Source organism: Oncorhynchus gorbuscha, linkage group LG06, assembly GCF_021184085.1.
Source record: "Oncorhynchus gorbuscha isolate QuinsamMale2020 ecotype Even-year linkage group LG06, OgorEven_v1.0, whole genome shotgun sequence".
In the NCBI taxonomy this organism is placed as follows: Eukaryota; Metazoa; Chordata; class Actinopteri; order Salmoniformes; family Salmonidae; genus Oncorhynchus; species Oncorhynchus gorbuscha.
The window spans coordinates 81,458,510-81,485,976 of record NC_060178.1 but is presented as its reverse complement, the minus strand read 5'-3'; the positions used below and the strand labels follow the sequence as shown (position 1 = coordinate 81,485,976).

Here is a 27,467-nt window from a genome sequence, read left to right as displayed (position 1 = left end):
TTAGGCAGGTTACCTTCTCTTTCTCGGGCACAGGGACTATGGTGATCTGCTAGAAACTTGAATGCAGGTATTACAGACTCTGCCAGGGAGAGGTTGCCGTCCGACGGTAAAATAACAATGAGAGCAATATGCATGAGGTAAGCAGAGGTAAAGGCGCTCCACCAAAGTAGAGGCAGGATGAAGCAAATCACAAGCGATACATGTAATAATCTATAAAAAAAAATGGTTATATAATGGCTAATGGTATTCCTGGTACCATATGCTTGAATGCACAACTGAAAATGAAAAATAAGAAAGTAAAGTTTTGACTAAATGTCATCAGATTTCAAAATAACATCATAGGCCATGGCATGTCCAGGTCATTTTGAATGGGGTGGCCAAGGTGGGGCACAGACCCATAAAATGATGAACTTAATCGATGCAAGGTGGATTTTTTTTCAATATATTTTTATGATGATTTTTATGATGGTTCAACGCGTGAAATGCTTCAGCTTAGGTTTGGTACAATTCCCTGTTAATCAATTCCAACGTTTTGTTACAGTGTTTGCGTTCAAAGTCAGATTCTATACAAGGGTATTAGCATACAGGAGTAAATTCACTTGTAATTGGCATCCAGAGTGTGAATTATAACGTTACTTTCAGGGGGGTCTCTATTTTTTTATCGGACCTACAAAGGTCGAAAATTTGTTATGGGCTTTATAGTGAAGATGTAATTTAACTGTAAAAATCTATTACATGTAAATGTGTCATGATGAACACAACCAGTCTTGATTCAAAATGTAGGTTAAGTAGGTTACATGCACACGATCATCTACTCCACTGGGCACCCGCCATTTGAATGGAAATGGACATCTATTACAAACACCATAAGTTTAATGACGTTCAGACTACAAAGTGGCGTATATTCATGGATAAAAAAAGAAACAATAAAAAAGAAACAAAAGTATAAAATGATTTCTCATTCCTATCTATCGTGTTGATTTCATACGGTTTTCGGCCAGACAGCATCAGATACATGGGCTACACATTAAGACAGAGGGGCGGTGTTTCGCTCGCTCGGATGCTTTCTCCAGTGAGATTGATGAGTCTTGCTGTTCGTGCACATCTTGGTAAAAATGCATATCATTTATATAAAAATATATTCATAGCCGACCTATTAGATAAGATCATTTCTGGGGGGGGGGGAGAGGTGGCACTAAGTGGCCACTCCCTGGACACGCTACGGATCGTAGGATTGGATTTTCTGATACGAAGTCATGGTGGTATGGTGGCATATAGTGGTGCATTGTGATCAAGAACAGATAAAGAAAATATGAGATCCCTTAAAAAAATAGAGCTTGGTTTTAATGTGGCACATTTACTACAAGCACAGATCCAAACAGGTGTTTATACTCACAACTCCTGGTATTTCACAGGCGGTCTCACGGTTGTTCTGCTCGGGGTCACAGTAGATCCTGAGTTTCATGATCTCAAACTGTTAAAGATAGGAATCATTCATGAGTCTGGGGGAAAAGCAATTCTTCCCTAACAGTTTTCTAATGATTAATGAGTCATACGTCTGTATCGTCACTGTACCATGATGTTATTTCTTTAGACTTAAGTGACAACTTCATTATATTTGCGATAGTTTTATGGGTTTAAAAACAAATCCAGATACATTCTGGTTGCACGTCTCAAATTTGCTTTAAAAAAAAGTTTGAAGACTGTAAAATAGATTGTGTCAAACCAATTAAAACACAACACCATTATGATTGATTGCAGGTTAGCATGTTTGGCACACCAATTATCAACATGGCCAAATAAAGACTAAATAAGACGTAGAGGACAGAGAGGATCTTCATGCCAAGATTGTCTAATCTAAGGTCAGTATTTTTCAGAGGAAAATGCAGACCCTTGACCCTTGAAATCCTACTGTTAAACAGTTAGACCAGTAGAGGTTCAAATGTGATCCAATATAAACAGTTGTCTTGCTCAAAGAGGCACAAATGCAGGTTGTGAAAATGTTGTCTCTTGATAAACTTACTGGTACAGTTGTCTCTTTGCTGACATACTTTCCGATCTGGGTCTTCCCATTAATGAAGATACCAACAGGAGGTTCCAACGGCAGGGTTTCAATTTCCAGGTCATCAACATACAGGATAACATCTTGCTCAGTGACCAGTAGCCTAAACTGGTGCCAGTTCTCATCAAATAGTTTCTATTTGACCAAAAAAGAGGATAAGGAATTATTATGTATACATGTATACGCCGTATACCCACTTTTTTCAGTGGGCTTGAGGTATAGGCCTACTCACGTCTTACATATTAATCCCCACTGATGCGTATCAGAATATTATAGTATTATAGGCCTACGCTGTATCAATTATGTAGGGTGAATTCAGAAAGAATGGGACATCATATAAACTGTGACAGCTTAATCCTGAACCGTTTATTTATTGGTCAGACAAGAGAAAATCTAAACTACTGTTACCAAGCCTTTGCAGAGAAACCGCATTAACAAAATCACATCACTTAATTTGTGTGACATCGTAGAGGGGGGGCAGAGCAAGCTTCAAACAGGAAGCTCACACCAGTGAAGCACACGGTAAGATCAGTGACATCTCTTTTTTTCTGTTTTGATGTTAAGGTTATAAAACTGACATAAATAATGCACTGTGACAAATTGTGATGTAAATGTGCATTCTATATACTGGTGCATCAAAATACATTTTAAAAAGTTGTCAATATTATGTTTACATTTTTGAATTCAGTCAATTCTGTTGATGTCCCGCTTTACCAACCATAGCTAGCTAAATTAGGACAGCATGGAATAGCTAAAGCGGGACAGTCTTATAGGCTTTTGCAATGGAGGAAAGAGATCCAGTCTACATTAGGGAGGGATCCCCTGTACTTAGGTTAGGCAGGGCTCTTGTTCTTGTAGTACTATATCCTGTTATTAGTATTGTTATTTGAGTGAATTCAGAAAAAGCGGGACTGTGTGCATTTCCATCTTCTGTAACCTCTTCAGACATCTATCCAACATATTAGCCGAACACCAGTGGAGGCTGCTCAGAGGAAAAAGGGGAGAATCCTCCTCCTCAGTGAGTTTCATAAAAATATATAAATAGTGAAACAGTAAAAAAGTTATACTTTTTATGTAAAAACTATACTAAATATAATGAACAAAAATATAAACGCAACATGCAACAATTTCAAAGATTTGACTGAGTTACATATAAGGAAATCAGTCAATTGAAATAGTTTTGTTAGCTGCTAATCTATGGATTTCACATGATTGAAAATACAGATATGCATCTGTTGGCCACAGATACCTTAGAAAAAGGTATGGCATAGATCAGAAAACCGGTCATTGACCATAATTTGCCTCATGGAGCGCGACACATCTCCTTCACATAGAGTTGATCAGGCCATTGATTGTGGCCTGTGGAATATTGTCCAATTCCTCTTCAATGGCTGTGCGAAGTTGATGGATACTGCCAGGAACTGGAATACACTGTCGTACACGTCGATCTAGAGCATCCCAAACGTGCTCAATGGGTGACATGTCTGGTAAGTAGCAGGCCTTGGAGGAACTGGGACTTTTTAACTTCCAGGAATTGTGTGCAAATCCTTGGAACATGTGGCTGTGCATTGTCATGCCGAAATATGAGGTGATGGAGGCGGACGACTGGTTCGACAATGTGCTTCAGGATCTAGTCACGGTATCTGTGCATTCAAATTGCCATTAAGAAAATGCAATTCTGTTCATTGTCCGTAGCTTATGCCTGCCCATACCATAACCCCATCGCCTCCATAGGGCACTCTGTTCACAACGTTGACATCAGCAAACCGCTCGCCCACAATACGCTATACACGTAGTCTGCGGTTGTGAGGTCCGGTTGGACGTACTGCCAAATTCTCTAAAACGAATTGGTCGAGAAATTAAAATTCAATTTTCTGGCAACAGCTCTAGCGGTTATCAGTTATGATATGAAGTTTTGGCTTGGAAAAGTGTTTTGACCTGGTCACAGACAGCTGATGTGTTGTGCACTGAAGTCCATAAGCGACTGGAAAATGTGAGAGGAGGAGATCACATAGATGCTAGAAGGAATCATACAATGAAAATAATTAATGCTGTTTGTATGTGGCTGTTATGAAAGTGAACTGTGTTTGCGTTCTCTACACCTGTGCACCAATGTTGTAAACTTTCATCCGTAGGATTGGTTGTAGCAACCTCATGATGGGTAGTGACCTAAACCTATCGATGTTACAAAGAGCTGGGTGAATGTAATATGAATGACATTCATCCAATATGCTGCAATATAAATAAGGCTATGCTCATAGAAAAAATGATCGTCCTCCTTCATTTTAAACGGCACCGACCGAAACTGCCAAACACATGATACATTGCTGAAATTCTCAGATGATTGCTAATCACACACAATTGAATTGTCATTGAGGTACAATTAGGCTATAATGGTGTCCCAGTTTATCTAACCTGCTGTCCTAGTCTACCAAATGTGAACTGAAAATATGGTTTTGACTCAGTGTACACAAATGGGTGTGTCTTCCCTCCTGTGAATTAGATATCAACATGTTGTGTGTGTGTGTGTGTGTGTGTGTGTGTGTGTGTGTGTGTGTGTGTGTGTGTGTGTGTGTGTGTGTGTGTGTGTGTGTGTGTGTGTGTGTGTGTGTGTGTGTGTGTGTGTGTGTGTGTGTGTGTGTGTGTGTGTGTGTGTGTGTGTGTGTGTGTGTGTGTGTGTGTGTGTGTGTGTGAGAGATTAGGAAACATCTTGAGGATTTTGAAACTGTATCATGTGTTGGGCTAATATGTATGAATAAGTATAATATGAAAGAGGTTACAGAAGACTAAATGCAAAAAGATGCATACTTATTCCTTATTCACCCTAGTACAATAGAGAAATCATGCACAAAGTAGCCTACACAACTGCAAAGCATGTGAAATACATTCACATCTGCCCCATACGCATAGCTAGTTCCAGCAGAATATCAGGCAGCAATACCTCTCAGTTCATAGACATCAAGACACATGGAGCAGTTCACAGAATTTAACGACATTGGTAGCCGGTAATGTAGGAAAGACGTTTCAACTTATAATATCTACCAGTAAATGCTAAGGCAACAATGGACAAAATTAGGTATGGAAAAAGTTGTCTGACAGTCTTTGTTGAATCTTTGTTTGATTGAACTTTTCTAAAGGTTTTCCTCAAAAACCTTCCCAATCAAATGTAGACTACCAAGTAGGCCTACCTGGTAGAATGATATCAAGATGATTTGTACAAATCTGGAGGGCATTTGTTTTGCAAACTCAATCACTGTAGGCTTACAATGTACAGTACAGAACCACAAATAGCCAAATGGTCTCTTGCTAGGTGCGCAATTGAATTAATAGGGGACTATATTTTTGTATATTATTTTTACTCAAAAATAGTCTCCTGGTGTGGTTTTAGCAATGTTGTGGACTTAGGACATCCACATCTTTTCTTGTTTTATATTTTATTTTGAGAGTGAAAACCTGAAAAAATAATAAGGAAACTCGTAAAAAACTATAGGAAAATGTGAGTATACCCACTTCTCCAGGTACCACTACACCACTGTACAAAGGTTAACAAGGACTAGGAAAATCTAACAAATTGGCAACTATTGAGTGCAATGGATATTTGAATTATTGTTGTGCAATCACAAAACACTGATAGAAAGAACATTGAAGAAACAAAGAATAAAGAACTTCACATGTAACAAAGACACAGAGCGCAGAAAAGCCTCAGCTTTAGTACTTCAGTTGTCTTTTTTGTTAAAATCACTAAGGTTAGAATTGAAGGAATCCAAGACACTCAGCTCAGGCAGCACAATTCGTGCAAAAATGTACAAAAACAATTACAGCAGATTTTGTGCATTTTTGTGTTCATTCTTGAGAAAAGACACACTTTCGTGTGACTTCATTCACAGGAAAATACATTTTTGGGGGGGCAAACTTCCAAACAATCTTTTGAAAGTTATTAGAGTGCATTTTACATTTACATTTAAGTCATTTAGCAGATGCTCTTATCCAGAGCGACTTACAAATTGGTGCATTCACCTTATGACATCGAGTGGAACAGTCACTTTACAATAGTGCATCTAGATCTTAAAGGGGGGGGGGTGAGAGGGATTACTTATCCTATCCTAGGTATCCTAGGTGCATAATGGGAAATGGTGTTCTACACTACCTTTTTTTGTGGCCCACATTTATTTACAGTACCAGTCAAAAGTTTGGACACACCTAGAAAACAGTTTTGGTATTAATACATTTAAAAAACAACGCAAGGCTAGTCTTATAATATAATTATTTCGGAGACAACCTGGTTGATTAACAATATTGCTTGTTTTTTTATATACAGTACCAGTCAAAGTTTTGGACACATCTACTCATTCAAGGGTTTTTCTTTATTTCTACTATTTTCTACATTGTTGAATAATAGTGACAACATCAAACCTATGAAATAACACATATGGAATCATGTAGTAACCCAAAAAGTGTTAAACAAATCCAAATATATTTGACATTCTTCAAAGTAACCACTTTTTGCATGATGACAGCTGTGCACAATCTTGGCATTCTCTCAACCAGCTTCATGAGGAATGCTTTTCCAACTGTCTTGAAGGACTTCCCACATATGCTGAGCACTTGTTGGCTGCTTTTCCTTCTCTCTGCGGTCCAACTCATCCATAACCATCTCAATTGGGGTGAGGTCGGATGATTGTGGAGGCCAGGTCATCTGATGCAGCACTCAATCACTCTCCATCTTGGTCAAATAGCCCTTACATGGCCTGGAGGTGTGTTTTGGGTCATTGTCCTGTTGAAAAACAAATTATATTCCCACTAAGTGCAAACCAGACGGGATGGCCTTATCGCTGCAGAATGCTGTGGTAGCCATGCTGGTAAAGTGTGCCTTGAATTCTAAATAAATCACTGACAATGTCACCAGCAAAGCACCCCCACACCATCACACCTCCTCCTCCATGCTTTACGAGGGAACCACACATGCGGAGATCATCTGTTTACCTGTCAAAAATGTTTAAATGTCAAATTTGTACTCATCAGACCAAAGGACTGATTTCCACCGTTCTAATGTCTATTGCTCATGTTTCTTGACCCAAGCAAGTCTCTTCTTATTATTGGTGTCCTTTAGAAGTGGTTTCTTTGCAGCAATTTGACTATGAAGGCCTGATCCCCGCAGTCTCCTCTGAAGAGTTGATGTTGAGATGGGGTCTGTTACTTGAACTCAGTGAAGCATTTATTTGGGCTGCAATCTGAGGTGCAGTTAACTGTAATGAACTTATTCTCTGCAGCAGAGGTAACTCTTGGTCTTCCTTTCCTGTAGTGGTCCTCATGAGAGCCAGGTTCATCATAGCGCTTGATGGTTTTTGTGACTGCACTTGAAGAAACTTTCAAAGTTCTTAAAATTTTCTGGATTGACTCACCATGTCTTAAAGTAATGATGGACTGTCGCTTCTCTTTGCTTACTTGAGCTGTTCTTGCCATAATATGGACTTGGTCTTTCACCAAATAGGGCTATCTTCTGTATACCACCACTGCTATGTCAAAACACATCTGATTGGCTCAAACGCATTAATGAATGGCGATAAATGCTCAATCTGAAGGGTTTCACAGCCCTATAATAATGATACAAGGTATATCACCTTAAAAAGGGTTTATTTACAATCTATTTTGGTATATGATGTTGGGAATGTTGGTATTGGAGAGTCTGAAATGAATTACATTCCCTAACCCTAAGCTATGTTCAATGTCAGCAGCAATTTCCAGTAAGAAATGCTCTGTCTGAAGCCATTCGGCTATGGGTTTCACAGCCCTGTAATAATGATACAAGTTATATCACCCCTGGGATATAACATGTTGGGCAAAGTGGTGTAGAAGAGTCTGACATATAACCCCTAACTTGAGTTCAGTCTTTGCCAATGAGAACCAAGATTCTAGGCCGTAGAAAATCCTACATCCATCTCATTAGATCAGAACAGGATGGATGAACAGTGATTCATATTACTGATTTGCATCCTAAAAATGGATAGGTGTGTTTGGCTGCATAACACACTTGCATTATGTGTCTACCCATATGATATGGATCATTGTCAGGTTATTAGATATATAAGCTTCAGTAACAGAATAACACCACGGTTGTAATAACACTTTAAACAGGTACTTTGTAAATGTGTAGAATGTGTTTGTTTTGGGTCCACACTGGTAAGTTAACTTATGTAAATGAGACAGTCACAGAGGATTTTCTTCTGAATAACTGGTCAGGGCATTGCACTGATCACACCTGTAGTGACTATTTCTATCCATCACGCTCATTGTTGCTTATCCATTGTTCACAAGATATATCAATGTAATTATACCCAACACTGGCTATATCAATGTAATTACACACAACACAATGTTGAAAAACAGATTGCTTCCCACCACTAGATCACATAACTCGACGTGAGCTGGAAGTGATCCCAACGCTGCCACCAATGTAGCGGAAGAAAGTGAAACCTGCAACAGGGATTCTAACCAGGGCTCATACGTGGCAAAGTGAGCCCTAACAGGCTGACTACACCGCTCGCATTGCAAAATCAATTTTGATATCTATATTATTAAATTATTGCACCCACACTGCTCGCGCGCACCAATGAGCGTCTGCGTTGCCAAGGGCTAAAATAGAAGTCAGTTCTATTTGTGACGCAGATCGCGCTGCGTCCTGCCTCTCCCATCTCCTCATTGGTTTATAGAAGCAGGTACCCACGTGCCATCTCCTCATTGGTTATACCCAAGTGGGTGACTGAAAAACGAACGTGGTCAGTGGCGGTAATGCACCTAATTTATGGAAGTTGCCAATCGTGATAGAAAGTCAAGAGAAGAAAAATCCTAGAAGGAGGAGAGATGACTAGAAACGATTCGATTGACTGTTTTATGTGTGGATTAATTGTCAGAGTAGAGGACATTGTGCATTTCAAGTAAAATAACAACTTAATGTTTATATCCCAGGACAAATTAGCTAGCAACAGCAAGCTAGCTAAATAGGACAAATTAGCTAGCAAGTGCAAGCTAGCTAGCTAAATTGCCATAAATGTTTCATGCTTTTCAACATGTCCCCAAGTGAATGTAATTGGTTCAGAGTTTGTTTTGATATTTTAACCTGTGTGTCGTGATTGCTTTTGGTGTGGGGGGACAAAATAAATGTATGCATGATGGCACACGTGCACAGCCGGTTTGTGTTCCATGTAATGGCCATTGCATGAAAGCCTAGTAGGCCTCTGGACACAGGCAGTAGGCCTACAATGCTGGCGTATGTCTTGTTACAATAGCCTAAGTATATAACATGAGTGACACGACCATAATAATCATCATGAAACAGCCTTGGAAATGCCATAAGTGTAAGCCAACATAATTCATTATTTTACATTAACCTGATTAATAAGTATTGGCGTCCCGTCAACGGGACAGTTGCAAATCATGCAGTGCGTTATGTCAAGATCGCAGATTTTAGAGAAACAACAAATGTCCGTACATGTAAGTGTCTTATATCGTCTGAAAGCTTAAATTCTGCACTGTCCAATTTACAGTAGCTATATCTGCAGAAAAAAATGCCATGCTATTGTTTGAGGAGAGCTCCTAACAACAAACTGTTTTTTCACCGTGATACGTTTACGAATAAATTCACCGCTGAAGGTGAAATGTGTACTTACATTCTAAAATCGTGCTCTGATTTATCATCAAAAGGTCCCAGAGATAACATGAAGTGTCGTTTTGTTAGAAAAATAATTTTTCATATCCTAAAAAGGTCCTAGCATGCACGATCGATTTTGTAACTCCATTCATTCAATTTGCAAAGAAAGGAATCTGTGAAAATCTCACCCTAAACGTTGTTTCAACAAGTCAAATCACAATCGTGTCTATTCGTCAGAGATCCTAGAAGGTAAGAAGACTTTAATATTTCATTAGGGGTGTAGTATATCCTATAGGACACCATATTTGGTCAGAGAGTGATGCCTTCATGGCACGCCGATGACGTGGGCGGCCATTACTTGAACAGCTGTATCTGTGTCAAATAAGCACCAATCGGGATCAAACAAAGCTAGCTAGATAGCCAATGAGCTGGGCTTTACGGGAGTATCTGGAAACCATGTATTGTTGTTAAGACGTTAGTTTTTTTATATAAATAAATATGGGACACAAAAAATGGCAGTGTAGAACATCATTGCCCAAAATGCACTGCTTCAATAACTTTCAAAAGATTGTTCCGAAGTTTGTTCCCCAAAAATGTGTGTATTTTCACACAAATTAAGCTACACAAAACGCACAAAAACACACAAAATCTGCTAAAATACTTTTTGTACAAATTGAGTGTGAGATTGTGTTGGCTTAGGCATGTTAGGAATACATTTTAAAGTAGGCCTCAGCTAGCATATGGCTATTAGGAAAACTTTGGATGATTTCAAATAGTCTGACATGGTGACTGCTCTAGGAAGTTTGATAATCTGACCATATGATGATTATACATGATTATTTCAATTCTCTACATTCCATTCTTCTCATGTCTTCAATCCCCCACCTCCTAATCCTCAAATAGTCATTTTCTTGAAAATGTTTATTTGGAATATAACAGCACCAATGTAGTTTTCTGGCATGTCAATAGTATTATGGATACTAATAGTAATATCATTCATGTGTGCAATAATACACCATATCACAGTGCTAACTTTTCTATGAGCTCTCTCTGTGTTATATTGACTTTATGAATTATTCATCTGCATTAAAGATGTTAATGTTAATTACCAGTTCAGATGAGAAATGAATGAATGACTTAGACAGACTATTTTTGTTTCTCTTTTCCTTTTTTCTTTCCATTGAGCATTGGTAAAGTACTATCATGTCATATGTCTGTTTTGGTGATTTGGAAACCAATCACTCATGATGTTCACATACCTTGGCAGGTTCTTGTTGAAAGACCACTTTCTGAGTACCACTTGGTGCTACACTGGTTGTGGTGAACATGATATTGCGTTCAAATCCATTTAGTGTGACTGCCATTTGTGGTTTCCCGTCATTGGTCTGTATCCTCCAAAGGTCCCACTCTTCCCTGATCAGAGACCCCTTGTACCTCAGTGTGGACACAAAGACATAGGAGGGAGGCAGGCCATCTGGAAACAAGTTCCTGTGGGCCAAAAATAAAACAATCAGTCAATCACATCACTATAAAACAACCAGAGTGATGTGTACCAGAGAGATATAGTAGACTTAGCAATACAGACATGGCATGATGTTTTAAGCTTACTTTGTGCTTTCACTCAGGTCAACACGAGATGTCACCTGAAAGGCCTTGGCCCCATAAAAAGACCCTTGAGTTTTTTTTACTTTTATAGCCAAATCCAGATAATGTAGAATATCGAAGCCCTTGACATCACCGCTTTCGACTGGGATTCTGCTTGGACAAACAGTCTCTGAAATGGAGCGAATAAGAGAGTTTTGAATGAAATGTACAAAAATACAACATGGCAGAGTGTGTTTTTTTGTGTGGCTGGTTGAACACCACAAACAAATTTTCATAGAAGCGCCACCATTCTTTGCTCAGGTTGGGCTGTATGTTCATTTAGAGTGAATCCATGGAACACAATAATTTATTTCATTTGGCCTGGACGCCGAAGTATTAAAATCTGTAATAAAATACATTGGCATGGGACACTGGACATTTTGCAAATATGCAGTCTGGCTAAAGAACATCCCTCTCATTGGAAAAAAACAGACAGAATTTGACCATGACACCCAGACCCTAAACACACATCTTAATTATTAATAGGACTTGCGAAAGCAAAAGTGCCCACTTTAAATATATATATTTAGAACGCTACTCCTCTATATCATTTAAGCTAAAACGCCATCCAAACATTCAAATGTGTAGACTGTCTGGAATATTACGCTATCATACAATTTTTAGATAACATCTATAATTTTAAACTATACAACGTGTTTGTCCTCATCCACTTAAAATAAGATTTTGTCAGCATTCTAAAGGTTCCATTCTTAAAAACTCCCTTGACCTATGCCAAGTAAACAATTCACGAGTTGCACGTTTCAGCACAATATTGTTTTGAATGTCTGTTTTGGGACTGATGCCCAGCTGAGCATTCTACTCAATGTAGTGTCAGTGCTGATGAAGATTTTGTCTAAATTGCATAACCGTGGCTTAGGAACACAATGACATTTCAAAAGGAGGCAAGTAATTAGTAGGATAAGCTGTTGTCATCATTGCGATGTCACCAGATTGACTTTAGATGCAGTAAAACTTTAGCTACCTCACTAAGACTGAGGGGAGAGCACCAGAATTTTTGCTAGCTAACATTAGCATTGATAGCTATTTCTGACTAACTTTGCTAGCTCATGGCAACATTGCCATTTCTCTAAAGAAAACTTGACGACATCATAATGGCTGCAAAGTTTTTTTCTACTAATTATTTGTCTACTTTAGCAAAGTCATCGTATTTCCAGGCCACTATAGTGTACTTTTGAGGAAACAGTCATTAGAACCCGTTCAGAAAGACTGAGCATTACCCATCAGCCGGACATAAATATGCTGCAGCATCTGTAGATCACTGACAGTGGCAACGACGCAACCGAGTGACAGAGGTGCAACCCATAAATACAACTTTTGACACAAATCAGCTACTTTGACCACTTTCCCAACAAGTTAGACATAGAATGTATAACATCTTAGTAAATGTCTCTGCTTTTCAAATTTGGAATCAGAACAGAAATATCTTCTTCCAATCAAATGTTACAAATGTTTTAGTAACCACATCAACTGCATTTCTGTCAACCTATACAAACAACTGACATTTTGACACATCTTTCAACAAGTTGGACAAAAACTTACATGGTATGCAATCTTAGTTTACTTCTCTGCTATTCGAATCAGAAAAGACTTATATTCTACCAATCAATAGGTACTACTGTTTTAGTAACCACATCAACATTTTACATTTACATTTTAGTCATTTAGCAGATGCTCTTTTCCAGAGCAACTTACAGTAGTCCATTCATCTTAGATAGCTAGGTGGGACAACCACATATCACAGTCATAGTAAGTACATTTTCCCTCAATAACGTAGCTATCAGCAAAGTCAGAGCTAGTAAGGGGGGAAAAAGTAAAGTGTGAGTGTTAGTTCACGAAAGGCATTTTATATTAAAAAACATTTTTAAAAAGGGGGTAGCTGCCCTCCTGTAGGGGTGGTAGGGCCAAGAGTCCAGAGGTGGCAGAACGGAGTGTTCGGGTTGGGGTGTAGGTTTTGAGCGTAGCCTGAAGGTAGGGAGGGGCAGTTCATCTTGCTGCTCCGTAGGCAAGTACCATAGTCTTGTAGTGGATGCGAGCTTCGACTGGAAGACAGTGGAATGTGCAGAGGAACAGGGTCACATGGGAGAACTTGGGAAGGTTGAACACCAGGCGGGTTCCAGCATTCTTTATAAGTTACAAGGGTTTGATGGCACAAGCGGGGAGCCCAGCCAACAGCAAGTTGCAGTAGTGCAGATGGGAGATGACAAGTGCCTGGATGAGTCACTGCCTTGATGTTTGTAGAATACAACAGAGTATTGTCCAGGGTCAGGCCAAGGTTCTTTGCACTCTAGGAGGGGGAAACCGTGGAATTGTCAACTGTGATGGAGAGGTCTTTGAGCAAACAGGCCTTCCCTACAAGTCATCAACTAATTTCATGAAGCTAACTTCCCACTGTTGAATTAACTGCCACAGAACTTACATACATTTCAAATGATAGGTTAGGGAAAAGCGCAATGAATAGTGTCACTTTCTAGGATGTCAATATAAATTAATGCATTTATGGTTGTTTCAAAGTTTGTCTTGCCTTTTAATAATTATATAGTCCTTGTCAAAAGTTTGGACACACCTACTCATTCAAGGTTTTTTAGAATAATAGTGAAGACATCAAAACTGTGATATAACACATATGGAATCAAGTAGTAAGTAAAAAAGTGTTAAACAAATTTAATTAATTAATTAAAATATTTTCAATAATATTTTAGATTTTAGATTCTTCAACGTAGCCACACTTTGCCTTAATGACAGCTTTGCACACTCTTGGCATTCTCTCGACCAGCTTCATGAGGTAGTCACCTGGAATACATTTCAATTAACTGGTGTGCCTTCTTTAAAGTTAATTTGTATAATTTTTTTCCTTCCTAGTGCATTTGAGCCAATCAATTGTGTTATGACAAGATAGGGGTGGTATACAGAAGATAGCCCTATTTGGTAAAAGACCAAGTCCATATTATGGCAAGAACAGCTCAAATAAGCAAAGAGAAATGACAGTCCATCCTTACTTTAAGACATGAAGGTCAGTCAATCCGGGAAAATTTCAGGAACTTTTAAAGTTTCTTCAAGTGCTATGATGAAACTAGCTCTCATGAGGACCGCCACAGGAAAGGAAGACCCAGAGTTACCTCTTCTGCAGAGGATAAGTTCATTAGACTTACCATCCTCAGAGATTGCAGCCCAAATACATGCTTCACAGTTCAAGTAACAGACACATCTCAACATCAACTGTTCAGAGGAGATTGTGTGAATCAGGCCTTCAGGATTGAATTGCTGCAAAGAAACCACTACTAAAGGACACCAATAGGAATAAGAGACTTGCTTGGGCCAAGAAACACGAGCAATGGACATTCTACCAGAGGAAATCTGTCCTTTGGTCTGATGAGTCTAAATTTGCGATTTTTGGTTCCAATCGCTGTGTCTTTGTAAGACGCAGAGTAGTTGAACGGATGATCTCTGCACATGTGGTTCCCACCATGAAGCATGGAGGAGGAGGTATAATCGTGTGGGGGTGCCTTGCTGAGCTCAGCATTCAACACCATAGTATCCTCAGAGCTCATCACTAAGCTAAGGATCCTGGGACTAAACACCTCCCTCTGCAACTGGATACTGGACTTCCTGACGGGCCGCCCCCAGGTGTGGAGGGTAGGTAGCAACACATCTGCCATGCTGATCCTCAACACTGGAGCCCCCCAGGTGTGCGTGCTCAGTCCCCTCCTGAACCCCCTGTTCACCCACGACTACATGGCCAGGCATGACTCCAACACCATCATTAAGTTTTCAGACGACACACAGTGGTAGGCCTGATCACCGACAATGACGATACAGCCTATAGGGAGGAAGTCAGAGACCTGGCCGGGTGGTGCCAGAATAATAACCTATCCCTCAACGTAACCAAGACTAAGGAGGATATTGTGGACGACAGGAAAAGGAGGACCGAGCACGCCCCCATTCTCATCGACGGGGCTGTACTGGAGCAGGTTGAGAGCTTCAAGTTCCTTGGAGACCACATCAACAAGAAACTAGAATGGTCCAAACACACCAAGACAGTCGTGAAGAGGGCACGACAAAGCCTATTCCCCCTCAGGAAACTAAAAAGATTTGGCATGGGTCCCGCAGAGTGAAGGAAAAGCAGCCAACAAGTGCTCAGCATATGTGGGAACTCCTTCAAAACTGTTGGAAAAGCATTCCAGGTGAAGCTGGTTGAGAGAAGGCTAAGAATGTGAAAGGCTTTTATCAAGGCAAAGGGTGACTACTTTGAAGAATGTAAAATATAAAATTAATTTTAATTTGTTTAACACTTTTTTGGTTACTACATGATTTCAAATGTGTCATTTCATAGCTGTGATGTCTTAACTATTATTCAACAATGTAGAAAATAGTAAAAAATTAATAAAAACTCTTGAATGAGTAGGTGTGTCCAAAATGTTCACTGGCACTGTATGTGTTATTGTTTTTACCATTGAAGACATACCACGGAAGTTGGTATGTGGTATGTGTATTGTGCACTTGTTATTTTGGGTCTCGTGTAGTGTTTTTACTGGTCTTGTCCTGTGTAGTTATTAGAGGTTTAAACCTCACTCTTTTGTTTGGGTTACATGCCTGTGTATTTTATATACGTGTTTGTTTTGGGATTCATCCCCGTGCATTTTTCATGACATGTATTTTTGGAGGGAGTAATAAAGGCCCCCTATTACGTATTCCTGCACATGTCTCTGATCATTATACAACGTGACAGTTAACTACTTTCCCAACAAGTTAGACAGAATCTTAGTCTACTTCTCTGAATTTAAGTCTAAACATAGAACACTTCTTCCACTACCACAAAAATACTTTCAAAGAGATAAAGCAAGTCCCACAATTGTTCTTAATGGAAGATTACCTTCTAGTCCCAGTAGGCTATTCATTTACAAGGGATCATACTTTTTATTGTTTGAATGTGGATACAACCTTTCAAAAAGGTACTGTTTTGTTCTGGGTGTTGTTCTTGATAAAACTCTTATTTTTTAGAAGTATTTTCAACATTCTTGTTATATCGACTACCATGACACCAAGTGCCAAAAGCCATGCACATACTGTACCCCTTTCAGTTTTACAAAGATTAGGTATAGGTCAATAAAAGTTTAACCTGGTGTTCTAGCAATTGCTTCCCTAACCTTCACCCTGAAGCAGTGACATCATGTTGACATGACTCTCTTGACACAGTTTGGCTTGTCATCCAACGCAGTCAACAACTTCAGAAAACATTAGATTCACAATCATTAGATCTTGAGAAAACATTACATTTCAAGACATTTCCTGTTTCTTAAGAGCTTGAATGTTTAGCAATGTGAAAACATGTTAAATCAACCAAAGGGTTTTTAGAGAACCACACCTTAATTTTGAACAACAGAAATGTCAGCCCCACCACTTGGTTTGTTATAAAGCTGAAGGATGGGGCTCATGAGAATCCCCATTTCTTCATTAGAAAATGCCTACCTTCACACAACTTCTGCCTTATGGTCTCACGGATCTTGGAAATAGCTTTATAGTCATCGACATAAAACACATAGGTGGAGGAGGGCTTGTTTCCAATAGCGTTCAACTCCTCCTCTTCCGTCTCAGATCCCACACCAATGGCAAATATTATTATTCCTCTTCTCCTGGCTTCCTCTGCTGCTGCTTTCACCTCATCTTGTGACTTTCCGTCTGTTAGGACCACAGCGATTCTAGCAACACCCTTAGGGCCTCGTTCAGACAGGTTAAATAGTTTGTCGCTAGCGAACTGTATGGCCGTCCCAGTTCTTGTGTTTCCCCCCATGTAGTCGATGGATTCCATGGCTCTGATGAGATCCTTGCTACGAAGGTGCTTCCCTAACGGGATATTTATGATTGGATCATCACTGTATTGGACCACACCGACCTGGGTGAACTTCTGGCCGATGTTAAAGCTTGTGGTGATGTTGACGAGCCATCGCTTGACTATTTCAAAGTTCACATCAGCTACACTCCATGAGCCGTCTAGGATAAAGACCAAATCGCTTGCAACAGTTTTACAACCTGTAAGAGAGATGATAAAGATGAGTGGTTTTACACAGCCTTGAAAAAAGATGAATGAAGAGTATTCACTTCTTATAAAGGAATGGCCTTTACCAATACAGTCCATAGAAAGCTTTCCTGAACATCCATTCTGCATTTATAGTAACAGTGAGCGATAATGGACACCATGCAATGGAAATGTGTCACATATAACGATGAAGACAGAAGCACTCTTACTGAATCTCATGTCCTCATCTTGTGCTGCACAAGACAAGTGAAGGAGCATGAAGCACAGACACGGCAAGACACAATGCATGGATCTGGTTTTGTACCGCATGATACTGAAGTACCAAACTCCAAATGTGCACCTATAGGGAAAGGGAAACAACACATGCATAGCTGAGATTGTCATTCCAATTATTCCTATCAGTTAACAAATCAATGAACTGCAGACTGTTTTTCTTACTCGTCACTGTTCTTACTTGAATTCCATGCAATGCATATCTTAAATATTTAAAGTAGACAACTGTGACAAACAATGGAGGGTCAGTATATTGCATTTGTTGTAAACAAGATAAAGCAACTTACAATGGAAAATAAGTCTGTGTTAGTGACAATGAAACATGGAAGAACATTCTGAAGTCTCTCTCTCTCTCTCTGTGAGTACTCAGAATACTTTTAGCCATACTTCTTTGTTTCTCTCTGGCTGCTTTAGGAAACTGTGTATTTCATTGCAGTTTCCAGCAAGTGAAAGTAAGAAACTGCAGATATACATGAAGCAGCTATGAATGAGGAACTGCACAGGAGGTTGGTGGCACATTATTTGAGGAGGACAGGCTCGCGGTAATGGCTGGAGTGGAATAGGTGGAACGGTATCAAACACATGGTTTCCATGTGTTTGATGCCATTCCATTCACTCCGTCCCAGCCATTATTATGAGCCTTCCCCCCCTCAGCAGCCTCCACTGAGGAACAGATATTGTACAGTATGCTCCATAGAAAGCATTTGTGATTTGTGGAAGGAAGGTAGGTATGGACTTTGGTATGCTCAGTCATTCCAACCAATTAACCTAAAGCAGTGGGTTTTCCTGAGACAATGACTAGACTTGGATAGGTCAATTCTGCAATGACCGAGATCTAACCCTCGTCCACCATATGTAACTGTGCTGTCTGTTTGTTGTCACAGCCATAACATGACTGGGTTTTTCCACTCTCTGACCCAGGATTTGAGGCACAGCTTAGTGAGGGGCCAAGCTGCCACGGTAGAGCCGGCCATTTTGTTCCGGCCCTTTCCCCCCAACCCGTCCTGAGCACCGGGGGAAGTCGCTGGAAAGCAACACTGTGACATGAGCCAGTCAGCATGGCTTTTCCCTCTATCGACTTCCCTCCGATCTGGATAATTCTAAATTTCTGCCGAAACCACATGGAATTCATTTACTGTGTCAGACAGTGAAATTCCTGCTCTGGATAGTGACCAAACACATGTAGTCATGACAAATGGATGGCAACCATTGTCCAAGAGATAAAGAGACCTGATTGGATGCCAAAGTTAATATGCTACTATACATTAGCGCTTGTTGGAGTATGCACCACCCGGGAATACATGCCAGAAAATTCTCTAAAATTACCCATTTTATTTTTTATATTTGTTTTATTTATTTATTGTTGAATTTTACCCCCTTTTTCTCCCCAATTCCATGGTATCGAATTGTTAGTAGCTACTATCTTGTCTCATCGCTACAACTCCCATATGGGCTCGGGAGAGGCGAAGGTTGAATGTCATGCGTCCTCCGATACACAACCCAACCAAGCGCGCATTCACCATATGGCTTTTTTCCCTTCTATGACCCACTCATTGACCTCTGATGTTATTGGGGCACTTTATAGCTCTCCACCTTGGTCAAGATGACAGAATGGCAGGAATAATGACTGGTGTGCAGTTATTATAACCCCCCCCCCTAGAAAAAGACAACATAACCAACATAAAGATTCTTCTGCCAGACATATTTCCTAAAACTTGAACCCAAAACATGACTCCCAATTCCTTGAGGGATTTAGAGTCTGAGTTATTCATCTAGTTTGCAGTAATACTGAGTACAATATTTATGTAATGCCTGGTGGGTTGCATCCAGCTGGACAAGGGAGTCGGGAAGCTCATGTTGAACAGCTGATTCCTCCTACTTTTCCAGAAAAGGTGCTACCAGAAGAGTTAACTAGACTAAAAACACAATACAGATTTTCTGGTTCCTCGATCTGGTTCTTACCCACAGTCTTTGATTGCTATTTTCTTCTACATCATAGAGCTGTTGTTAAGGATAAAAGTTTATGAATGGTTTTCACTACTGTAGGTGCACTAAATGGCTATTTCAAGGTTAGCACCTGCAGCCTTTTTTAAACTTAAAATGCTTTAATATTGCAGATAGATTGTAGCTTCCATCAATGTAATTGCCAGCATAATTTCCAATCCCCCATATAAGTCAAATGGTCTGAATACATTCTGAAGGCACTGTATAAAATGCAAAGGTTGACATATTAAACACAGTCATTTAAGACTGTAGGTATACAGTGGCTTCGGGAAGTATTCAGACCCTTTGACTTTTTTCACATTTTGTTAGGTTTCAGCCTTATTCTAAAATTGATTTTTTTTAAATGCTCATCAATCTACACACAATACAAAGCAAAAACAGGTTTTAAGAAATGTTTGCTAATTTATTAAAAATAAAAAACTGAAATACATACGTATTCAGAACCTTTACTCAGTACTTTGTTGAAGCACCTTTGGCAGCGATTACAGCCTTGAGTATTCTTGGGTATGATGCTACACGCTTGGCACACCTGCATTTGGGGAGATTCACCTGTGGTAAATTCAATTGATTGAACATGATTTGGAAAGGCACACAACTGTTTATATAAGGTCCCACAGTTGACAGTGCATGTCAGAGAAGAAACCAAGCCATGAGGTCGATGGAATTGTCTGTAGAGCTCCAAGACAGGAAAGTTTCGGGGCACAGATCTGGGGAACAGTACCAAAACATTTCTGCAGCATTTAAGATTCCCCAAGAACACAATGGCCTCCATCAATCTTAATTGGAAGAAGCTTGGAACCACCGAGACTCTTCCTACAAACTGAGCAATCGGGGGAGAAGGGTCTTGGTCAGGGAGGTGACCAAAAACCCGATGGTCATTCTGACGGAGCTCTAGAGTTCCTCTGTGGAGATAGGAGAACCTTCCAGAAGGATAACCATCTCTGCAGCACTCCACCAATCAGGCCTTTATGGTAGAGTGACCAGATGGAAGCTACTCATCAGTAAATGGCACATGACAGCCTGCTTGGAGTTTGCCAAAAGGTGCCTAAAGACTATCAGCCCATGAGAAACCAGATTCTCTGGTCTGATGAAACCAAGATTGAACTATTTGTCTTGAATGCCAAGTGTCATGTCTGGAGGACACCTGGCACCATCCCTACGGTGAAGCATGGTGGTGTCAGCATCATGATGTAGGGATGCCTTTCAGTGGCAGAGATTGGGAGACTGGTCAGGATTGAGGCAAAGATGAACGGAGCAAAGTACAGAGAGATCCTTGAAGAAAATCTGCTCCAGAGTTCTCAGGACCTCAGACTGGGGTGAAGGTTCACCCTCCGACATAATTTTTAGGGCCTTCCTCTGACACCGCCTGGTGTAGAGGTCCTGGATGGCAGGCAGCTTAGCCCCAGTGATGTACTGGGCCATACGCACTACCCTCTGTAGTGCCTTGCGGTCAGAGGCTGAGCAATTGCCATACCAGGCAGTGATGCAACCAGTCAGGATGCTCTCGATGTTGCAGCTGTAGAACCTTTTGAGGATCTCAGGACCCATGCCAAATCTTTTTAGTTTCCTGAGGGGGAATAGGCTTTGTTGTGCCCTCTTCACGACTGTCTTGGTGTGTTTGGACCATTCTAGTTTGTTGTTGATGTGGACCACAAGGAACTTGAAGCTCTCAACCTGCTCCACTACAGCCCTGTCGATGAGAATGAGGGCATGCTCGGTCCTCCTTTTCCTGTAGTCCACAATAATCTCCTTAGTCTTGGTTACATTGAGGGATAGGTTGTTATTCTGGCACCACCCGGCCAGGTCTCTGACTTCCTCCCTATAGGCTGTCTCATCGTTGTCGGTGATCAGGCCTACCACTGTTGTGTTGTCTGCAAGTTTAATGATGGTGTTGGAGTCGTGCCTGGCCATGCATTCGTGGGTGAACAGGGAGTACAGGAGCGGACCGGGCACGCACCCCTGGGGGGCTCCAGTGTTGAGGATCAGCGTGGCAGATGTGTTGCTACCTACCCTCACCACCTGGGGGCGGCCCGTCAGGAAGTCCAGGATCCAGTTGCAGAGGGATGTGTTTAGTCCCAGGATCCTTAGCTTAGTGATGAGCTTTGATGGTACTATGGTGTTCAACACTGAGCTGTCGTCAATGAATAGCATTCTCACATAGGTGTTCCTTTTGTCCATGTGGGAAAGGGCAGTGTGGAGTGCAATAGAGATTGCATCATCTGTGGATCTGTTTGGGCGTTATGCAAATTGGAGTGGGTTTAGGGTTTCTGGGATAGTGGTGTTGATGTGAGCCATTACCTGGCCTTTCAAAGCACTTCATGGCTACGGACGTGAGTGCTATGGGTCTGTAGTCATTTAGGCAGGTTGCCTTCGTGTTCTTGGGCACAGGGACTATGGTGGTCTGCTTGAAACATGTTCTGAGTAAAAGGTCTGAATACTCATATAAATGTGATATTTCATGTTTTAATTTGTATTAATTTAATAAAAACCTGTTTTTGCTTTGTCATTATGTGGTATTGTGTGTAGATTGATGAGGGGAAACTATTTAATCCATTTAAGAATAAGGCTGTAACCTAAAAGAATGTGGGAAAAGTCAAGGGGTCTGAATACTTTCCGAAGGCACTTTAACCTGCAGTCTTAAATGACTGTCTTTAACATTTGCATTTTAAACTTAATTGCTTAAAATAATGCAATAAAAAGTTATTCCATCCCAAAATCAACATCTGCTGTTCAGTATGTACTACTTTGCCAAAATAAGGTGGAAATGTATTACTGCCAAGTTCCTCAGGCAATGAGGGAAAAGCCAAAACATTATATCAACTCAAAAATCAAATAAAGTAATGACAACCATGAACCCTTATCATCACAGTGGACTGAACCACTTGGAGCCTGGGAGGGGTATTTCACTGTCAACATCTTCCTATTTTAGAATGATCTACAGGGGTTTACTTTTGGGATTGCCTAGCTTTTGTTTTGTTCACATATGTCACAACTGCAGAAACTCATGAAAATAATAAATGCAAGCCCCTGGTCTTGGTACCTCTATGGATTTTTTTCCCAAAACCTTTTTTGTCGGTTTACAAGGAGACTCAGACGAGGGCCCAGCAGAGTCAGTTGAGCTCCCAGCAAAGCTCAGTTGAATAATTCCATTAATTCTTTGCATATGACAGTGGGACATACAAGGGACTGATAACTCCTCTTAATGTCTTTAGTTTGCTACCTGCTGTCTGCCACTGCAGCAGCTCAGATCATAGGAATCTACACACTAGTAGATTATCACATCTATTGAGACATTGATAAGCACAAAGCTTCAGTGAAAGCTACAACACACTACAACACACCGAAACAAATTGCATGTCAACGATTTGAAATTGTACTAAAAGTCCATACTAATGATTTATCCAAAAAGGATGCAATGAGGTACTCCAACAGGTGTTAATTGCCTTACATTGCATTAAGCAATTTCATAATAAACCATTTTCAAACAAGAAACTATTAATTTAATCATTTCAACGTGAAACATTCATTAGCATACCGTAGATACACGTATTGTCATCAAAGTCCCTTTGAGACCCAAATTCAACAAGTGTACAAAATGTAGTTTTCACAAAATGGCAAAAGACCCCCCCCCAAAAAAAAAAGTTACCAGAGGTTAGTGGAGACAGAGTCCTCTTGTCAGTGTGTGCGGTCGCCTTCTCATAGGTGTCCAGTGGCCATAGCCGTGGCGATCTCTAGGCAGAAGAAGAAGCTGGGTTTGGGGAAGAAGTTTCAGCACTGCACCAAATGTTCCTCCTATGAGTGAAAGCCTCCCCTCTCCATCCACTTTCCATCTCTCTCTATCGCTCTCTCTTTTCCTCTCTCCCTTTCACTTGCTTTGCCTCTCTCCCCTCTCTCTTTCTCTCTCTCTCATTTGTTCCTCCCCTCTCTCTCTGTCCTTTCCGACTTTTTAACTGGCCAACAGCCACTCTCGATTATCCAGGCTTAAAGAGAGGCAGATAAGAAATATTGACAGACAGCCCCGTTCTGTCAGTGCCAGGGGAAAATAGTAGTAACAAGTACAGCATGCTTCCAAGCCGCTAAGGGTTTGGATTGTGTACGGTGGGTGAGGGTAGAAACATGGAGTCTGGAGGGTTCTGGGAGCCAGGGTGTATTATACATAAGGCTGCATGCGTTCCTTTCCATTGCTTTGTAGCCTAATTTCCAATGGGCCTCCATATCTCCATTGTCATCTCTCCATTGTCATCTCCCCATTATGTGGTCATGGAAGGGATTTACCAAGGTGGACAGCAGGAGATCATCTTCTACAAGTGAGCAAAGAAAATGGTGCAAAAAATGACTGTGAAAAGGTACCGTTCCTAGTACCCTTACAGCTGAAATTAATCAAAAATGTCAGCCAAATCTGTTATCAGTTGAGAATGTTGTTGTAGACGTTAGTTTAATCAAATCAGTTTGAGTTTCATAACACTGCACCATCCTGGCCTGATCAACAAATGAGACTCCGTTTTGGCTTTCTGCACCTAAGTATTGCAATGATTAACAGTGCCAGTTTCAGAATGCATGTAGAGGCTGTAATACTCTCAGTGCCGCCCAGAAGACACAATGTTAGGCCTGCAGAATGTAGATCTAATGAGTCTAAAAATACACATATTGTACACATCAAGATCACTTCCCAACCTGACCTACTAAGGGAACCAAAGACTCAGTGTAATATAAAGTGTAATATAACTAAGATAAACTGCACATTAAATGCTGTCCAGATGCTGTAGGAGGATATATGAATTCAAATATGATCGGCATCTCTTCGAGGAAAAAAGGTGTTTACGCTATTGATACACGCTGTTACATATGAGCTAAATAGTTAAAAACTGATGTAATAAAATACTGCTTACTGTTTTGACATGATTGTGTCATGATAGGGGGCATCTGTAAAAGATAAATGTCTAACATAACCCCATGAAGACAGCATGCTAATAGAGAGATCAATCATGTCAGAAACATGGCTGTTTTGTTGAAATGTTGATGACGGAATTTTACATAAAGTATCTAGCATACCTTTAGTTAGTTGTCAAGTCAACAGGAAATTGAGTGGTGCCCTGGAAAATGTTGTCAATTCATAGAAATGGTCTACTAACAGTACATCGCCCAAAAAATATAATCCAACAGAATATTTATTGTCACATGTAAGGGTCACCAGCTGATTGGTCAAAACGTTGTAGTGAGCTAATACATTTGTAGTAGGTGCTCAACGTAACAACATAGTCTGGGCTGTAGAGTGTAAGTGACTGAAATGACAACGTGAAGGTTGTAGGTGCATTCCCAAACTTGACCAGACATGCTACATTTTTAAGACTTCACAGCTTCAAGGGCCCCAATGAAACTTTTTAACTACTTTGTCTAATAAACAGGAAACTATTGAGACTAATTTCTTCCCAACACTTTGGAGAGTCAATATTAGCTTACATTTATCGGCAAGATGATGACATGTCAATTGAAATTCTCCTTACAGTAAATGTTAGGCTGAAATGGTGCACCTCAGATTTGCAGCTGTATATCCCTCTTGGACATGCTCTGATGGAATGGAGAGACGTGTAGAACAGGATTCTGTTTCTCCACATGATATGCCTCCATCACCTCCATAGCGATGGCATCATCACCCTCATCCTAAAGGAAACCACTGGAAACTCACAAGCACCATAAGCAAGTGTAGCAAGTATTGATGTTATACTCATCAAACACAAACCCATCATTAAATTGCCTGAAATAACATACAACCATCTTCCAGCTGCTCAGAGCACTCCAATATAGCACAGAGAGTTTCTTTGCAAAATCCATTAGACATGTTCTTGTTCTGAAGTCAAGCAGCAGAGACTTCCTGAATCAGACCTGAGATACCATGTGTCTCGGCGTACCCTGGTGGTACAGGGCCCACCTGTTGCCAGTCTACTGGACAAATGCTTAATCTGTGGTTTACACTGCCATGATGGATGACTTATCAACGGGAACACCTGGAAAACTAGAAAATCCCTGGGAGTCGTGTCGCTCTAACATTTTCGAAATGTGAAATGAAGGCTCTTCAACAGGAGTGTTCTGGCCCTGGTTTCCCAAAAGCATCTTAAGGCTCAAAGGTTCTAACAATGAACTTAGCCTCAAAACCCTCTTGAGTCGAAGCCTTTAGAGGGCGATATCTACTAAACTAACATATGGAATTGTTTTAAGAGGATCATACCATTTACTGTTATTACCCCATAGAAACGCATTGAATAATACTTTTATACGTGGAAAAACTGAAAGTCCAAAAATAAATCAAAATGAAACATGTTTTGAAGTGCCTATCCTATATCTGAGAGATATAAGAAAACTCAGGACAAAAAAAAGAAAAACATGTAGAGACATATTTTACCCCTGGAGTTTTGGCACATTCTATTCCCTATTCACTTCTATTACTTTGAACTTCCTGAATCTTGTGAAGCTTGTGGAGCAAAACAGCCAATGTCCGTTTTCGTGAGATTCTCAGCTTTCTGTTGTGGGGTCATATTAGGGTCAAACCGTTGACTCTACAGACGTTTTCGTGAAAAGTTACTCTAGTTACTCTCAGACAATCCTACAACGTCTGACAAACACTGATCTCATGAAGCGACTGTGTACTGCAAAGGCGAATTGCCAATACTGGCTCAGTGGATTGAGACACAGCCCATGCAAAAAAACAGGACGTCTCTGGCATAAACACATGGTTCTATTTAATAAAACGTGACGACATCAATGGTTTCAGCGCGTGTCAAACTGACACTCTCTCCCACTTTTCAGTTTCCGGGTCAAGGAAGGGAGGAGGACAGAGGAGTCGAGGAGAGGATAGGACTTTTGCTCAATTGAGAATCTCCCCTACTCTTCTTACATAGCCTGTAGTATACTTTGGATGGAAAGGCTGGTACTCCAACTGTAGAGAATACCCTCTCCCTCTTGCGATGACCACTTTTCCATCTTAATATAATTAATGACATCAATAAGATAATATTATTTTCCTCTTTTGCCCACATAATCCAGCCTCAGACATGTTGGAGTCATTGTACAATAACACAGGTAGATTTTGTTTTGTTGGCTTGTTAGTAATGTAAACCCATTCCGGCGGTTCTTCACGGTTAACTGAAGATGAAATAAAGCATGTTCCTCTCTTTAAACCTTAATATCACTGCCCTCAATTTGAACCTCACAATAACAAACCAGCTTCTTGCTATTGGCACGGTGCATCTGAGGAGTGGTAATGGTTTATAATTCCATGCAATAAACGGCAATTAACATGATCACTTGTGCGGTTGGCCACATAGATTAGTATGATGCTTTGCTGAGGCGAGTGATCAGGCTGACTGAGAAAGTGTGAGTGGAATAATAACAAGATTTTACATGGAGAGAATTGGCCAGGACAGAACAGAACATCCTCTGAAATGAAGGAACCCCACAGAGCAAAGTAGAGGAGAGCTCCGCTTCCGCAGCCCAGGATGCTGCAGGCCTGCAGCTACAGCTGAGGTGTCATCAAGAAGATGGGAGAAAAGGATGGCCACCTATGTGGGTCTCTCACAGGGATATCTAATAAACACACTGTAAAGAGGTAAACCGTTGACTCTACAGACGTTTTCGTGAAAAGTTACTCTAGTTACTCTCAGACAATCCTCTAACGTCTGACAAACACTGATCTCGTGAAGCGACTGAAGACAGGAAAGAGCCTCGTGTGCTCCCCCACAGGACCAGTTTCTCCATGTACACTACATAGTAACCCATTTGTATGT

The 27,467-nt window shown here is 40.5% G+C and overlaps 1 protein-coding gene across 6 annotated transcripts in view; it reads right to left on the bottom strand.

Annotated features, from left to right (window-relative positions):
• Nucleotides 1–23,560, bottom strand: part of LOC124038402 (collagen alpha-1(XXI) chain-like) — a 67,123-nt gene extending 43,563 nt beyond the window's left edge. For 3 of the 6 annotated variants that reach the window (XR_006839351.1, XM_046354248.1, XM_046354249.1), the window contains exons 1-7: nucleotides 23,333–23,560; nucleotides 17,619–17,749; nucleotides 16,842–17,402; nucleotides 11,319–11,484; nucleotides 10,970–11,198; nucleotides 2,024–2,197; nucleotides 1,397–1,474 (exon numbers count right to left, since the gene is read on the bottom strand). Coding sequence is in view for 5 of the 6 variants with exons in the window: in XM_046354248.1 (XP_046210204.1) it covers nucleotides 1,397–1,474; nucleotides 2,024–2,197; nucleotides 10,970–11,198; nucleotides 11,319–11,484; nucleotides 16,842–17,402; nucleotides 17,619–17,718 (1,308 nt within the window). In the remaining variant the exon portion in view is untranslated. The remainder of the gene's footprint in view (nucleotides 1–1,396; nucleotides 1,475–2,023; nucleotides 2,198–10,969; nucleotides 11,199–11,318; nucleotides 11,485–16,841; nucleotides 17,403–17,618; nucleotides 17,750–23,332) is intronic. The other 3 variants (XM_046354246.1, XM_046354247.1, XM_046354250.1) reach the window with 2 other exon arrangements.
• Nucleotides 23,561–27,467: the final 3,907 nt, after the last annotated feature.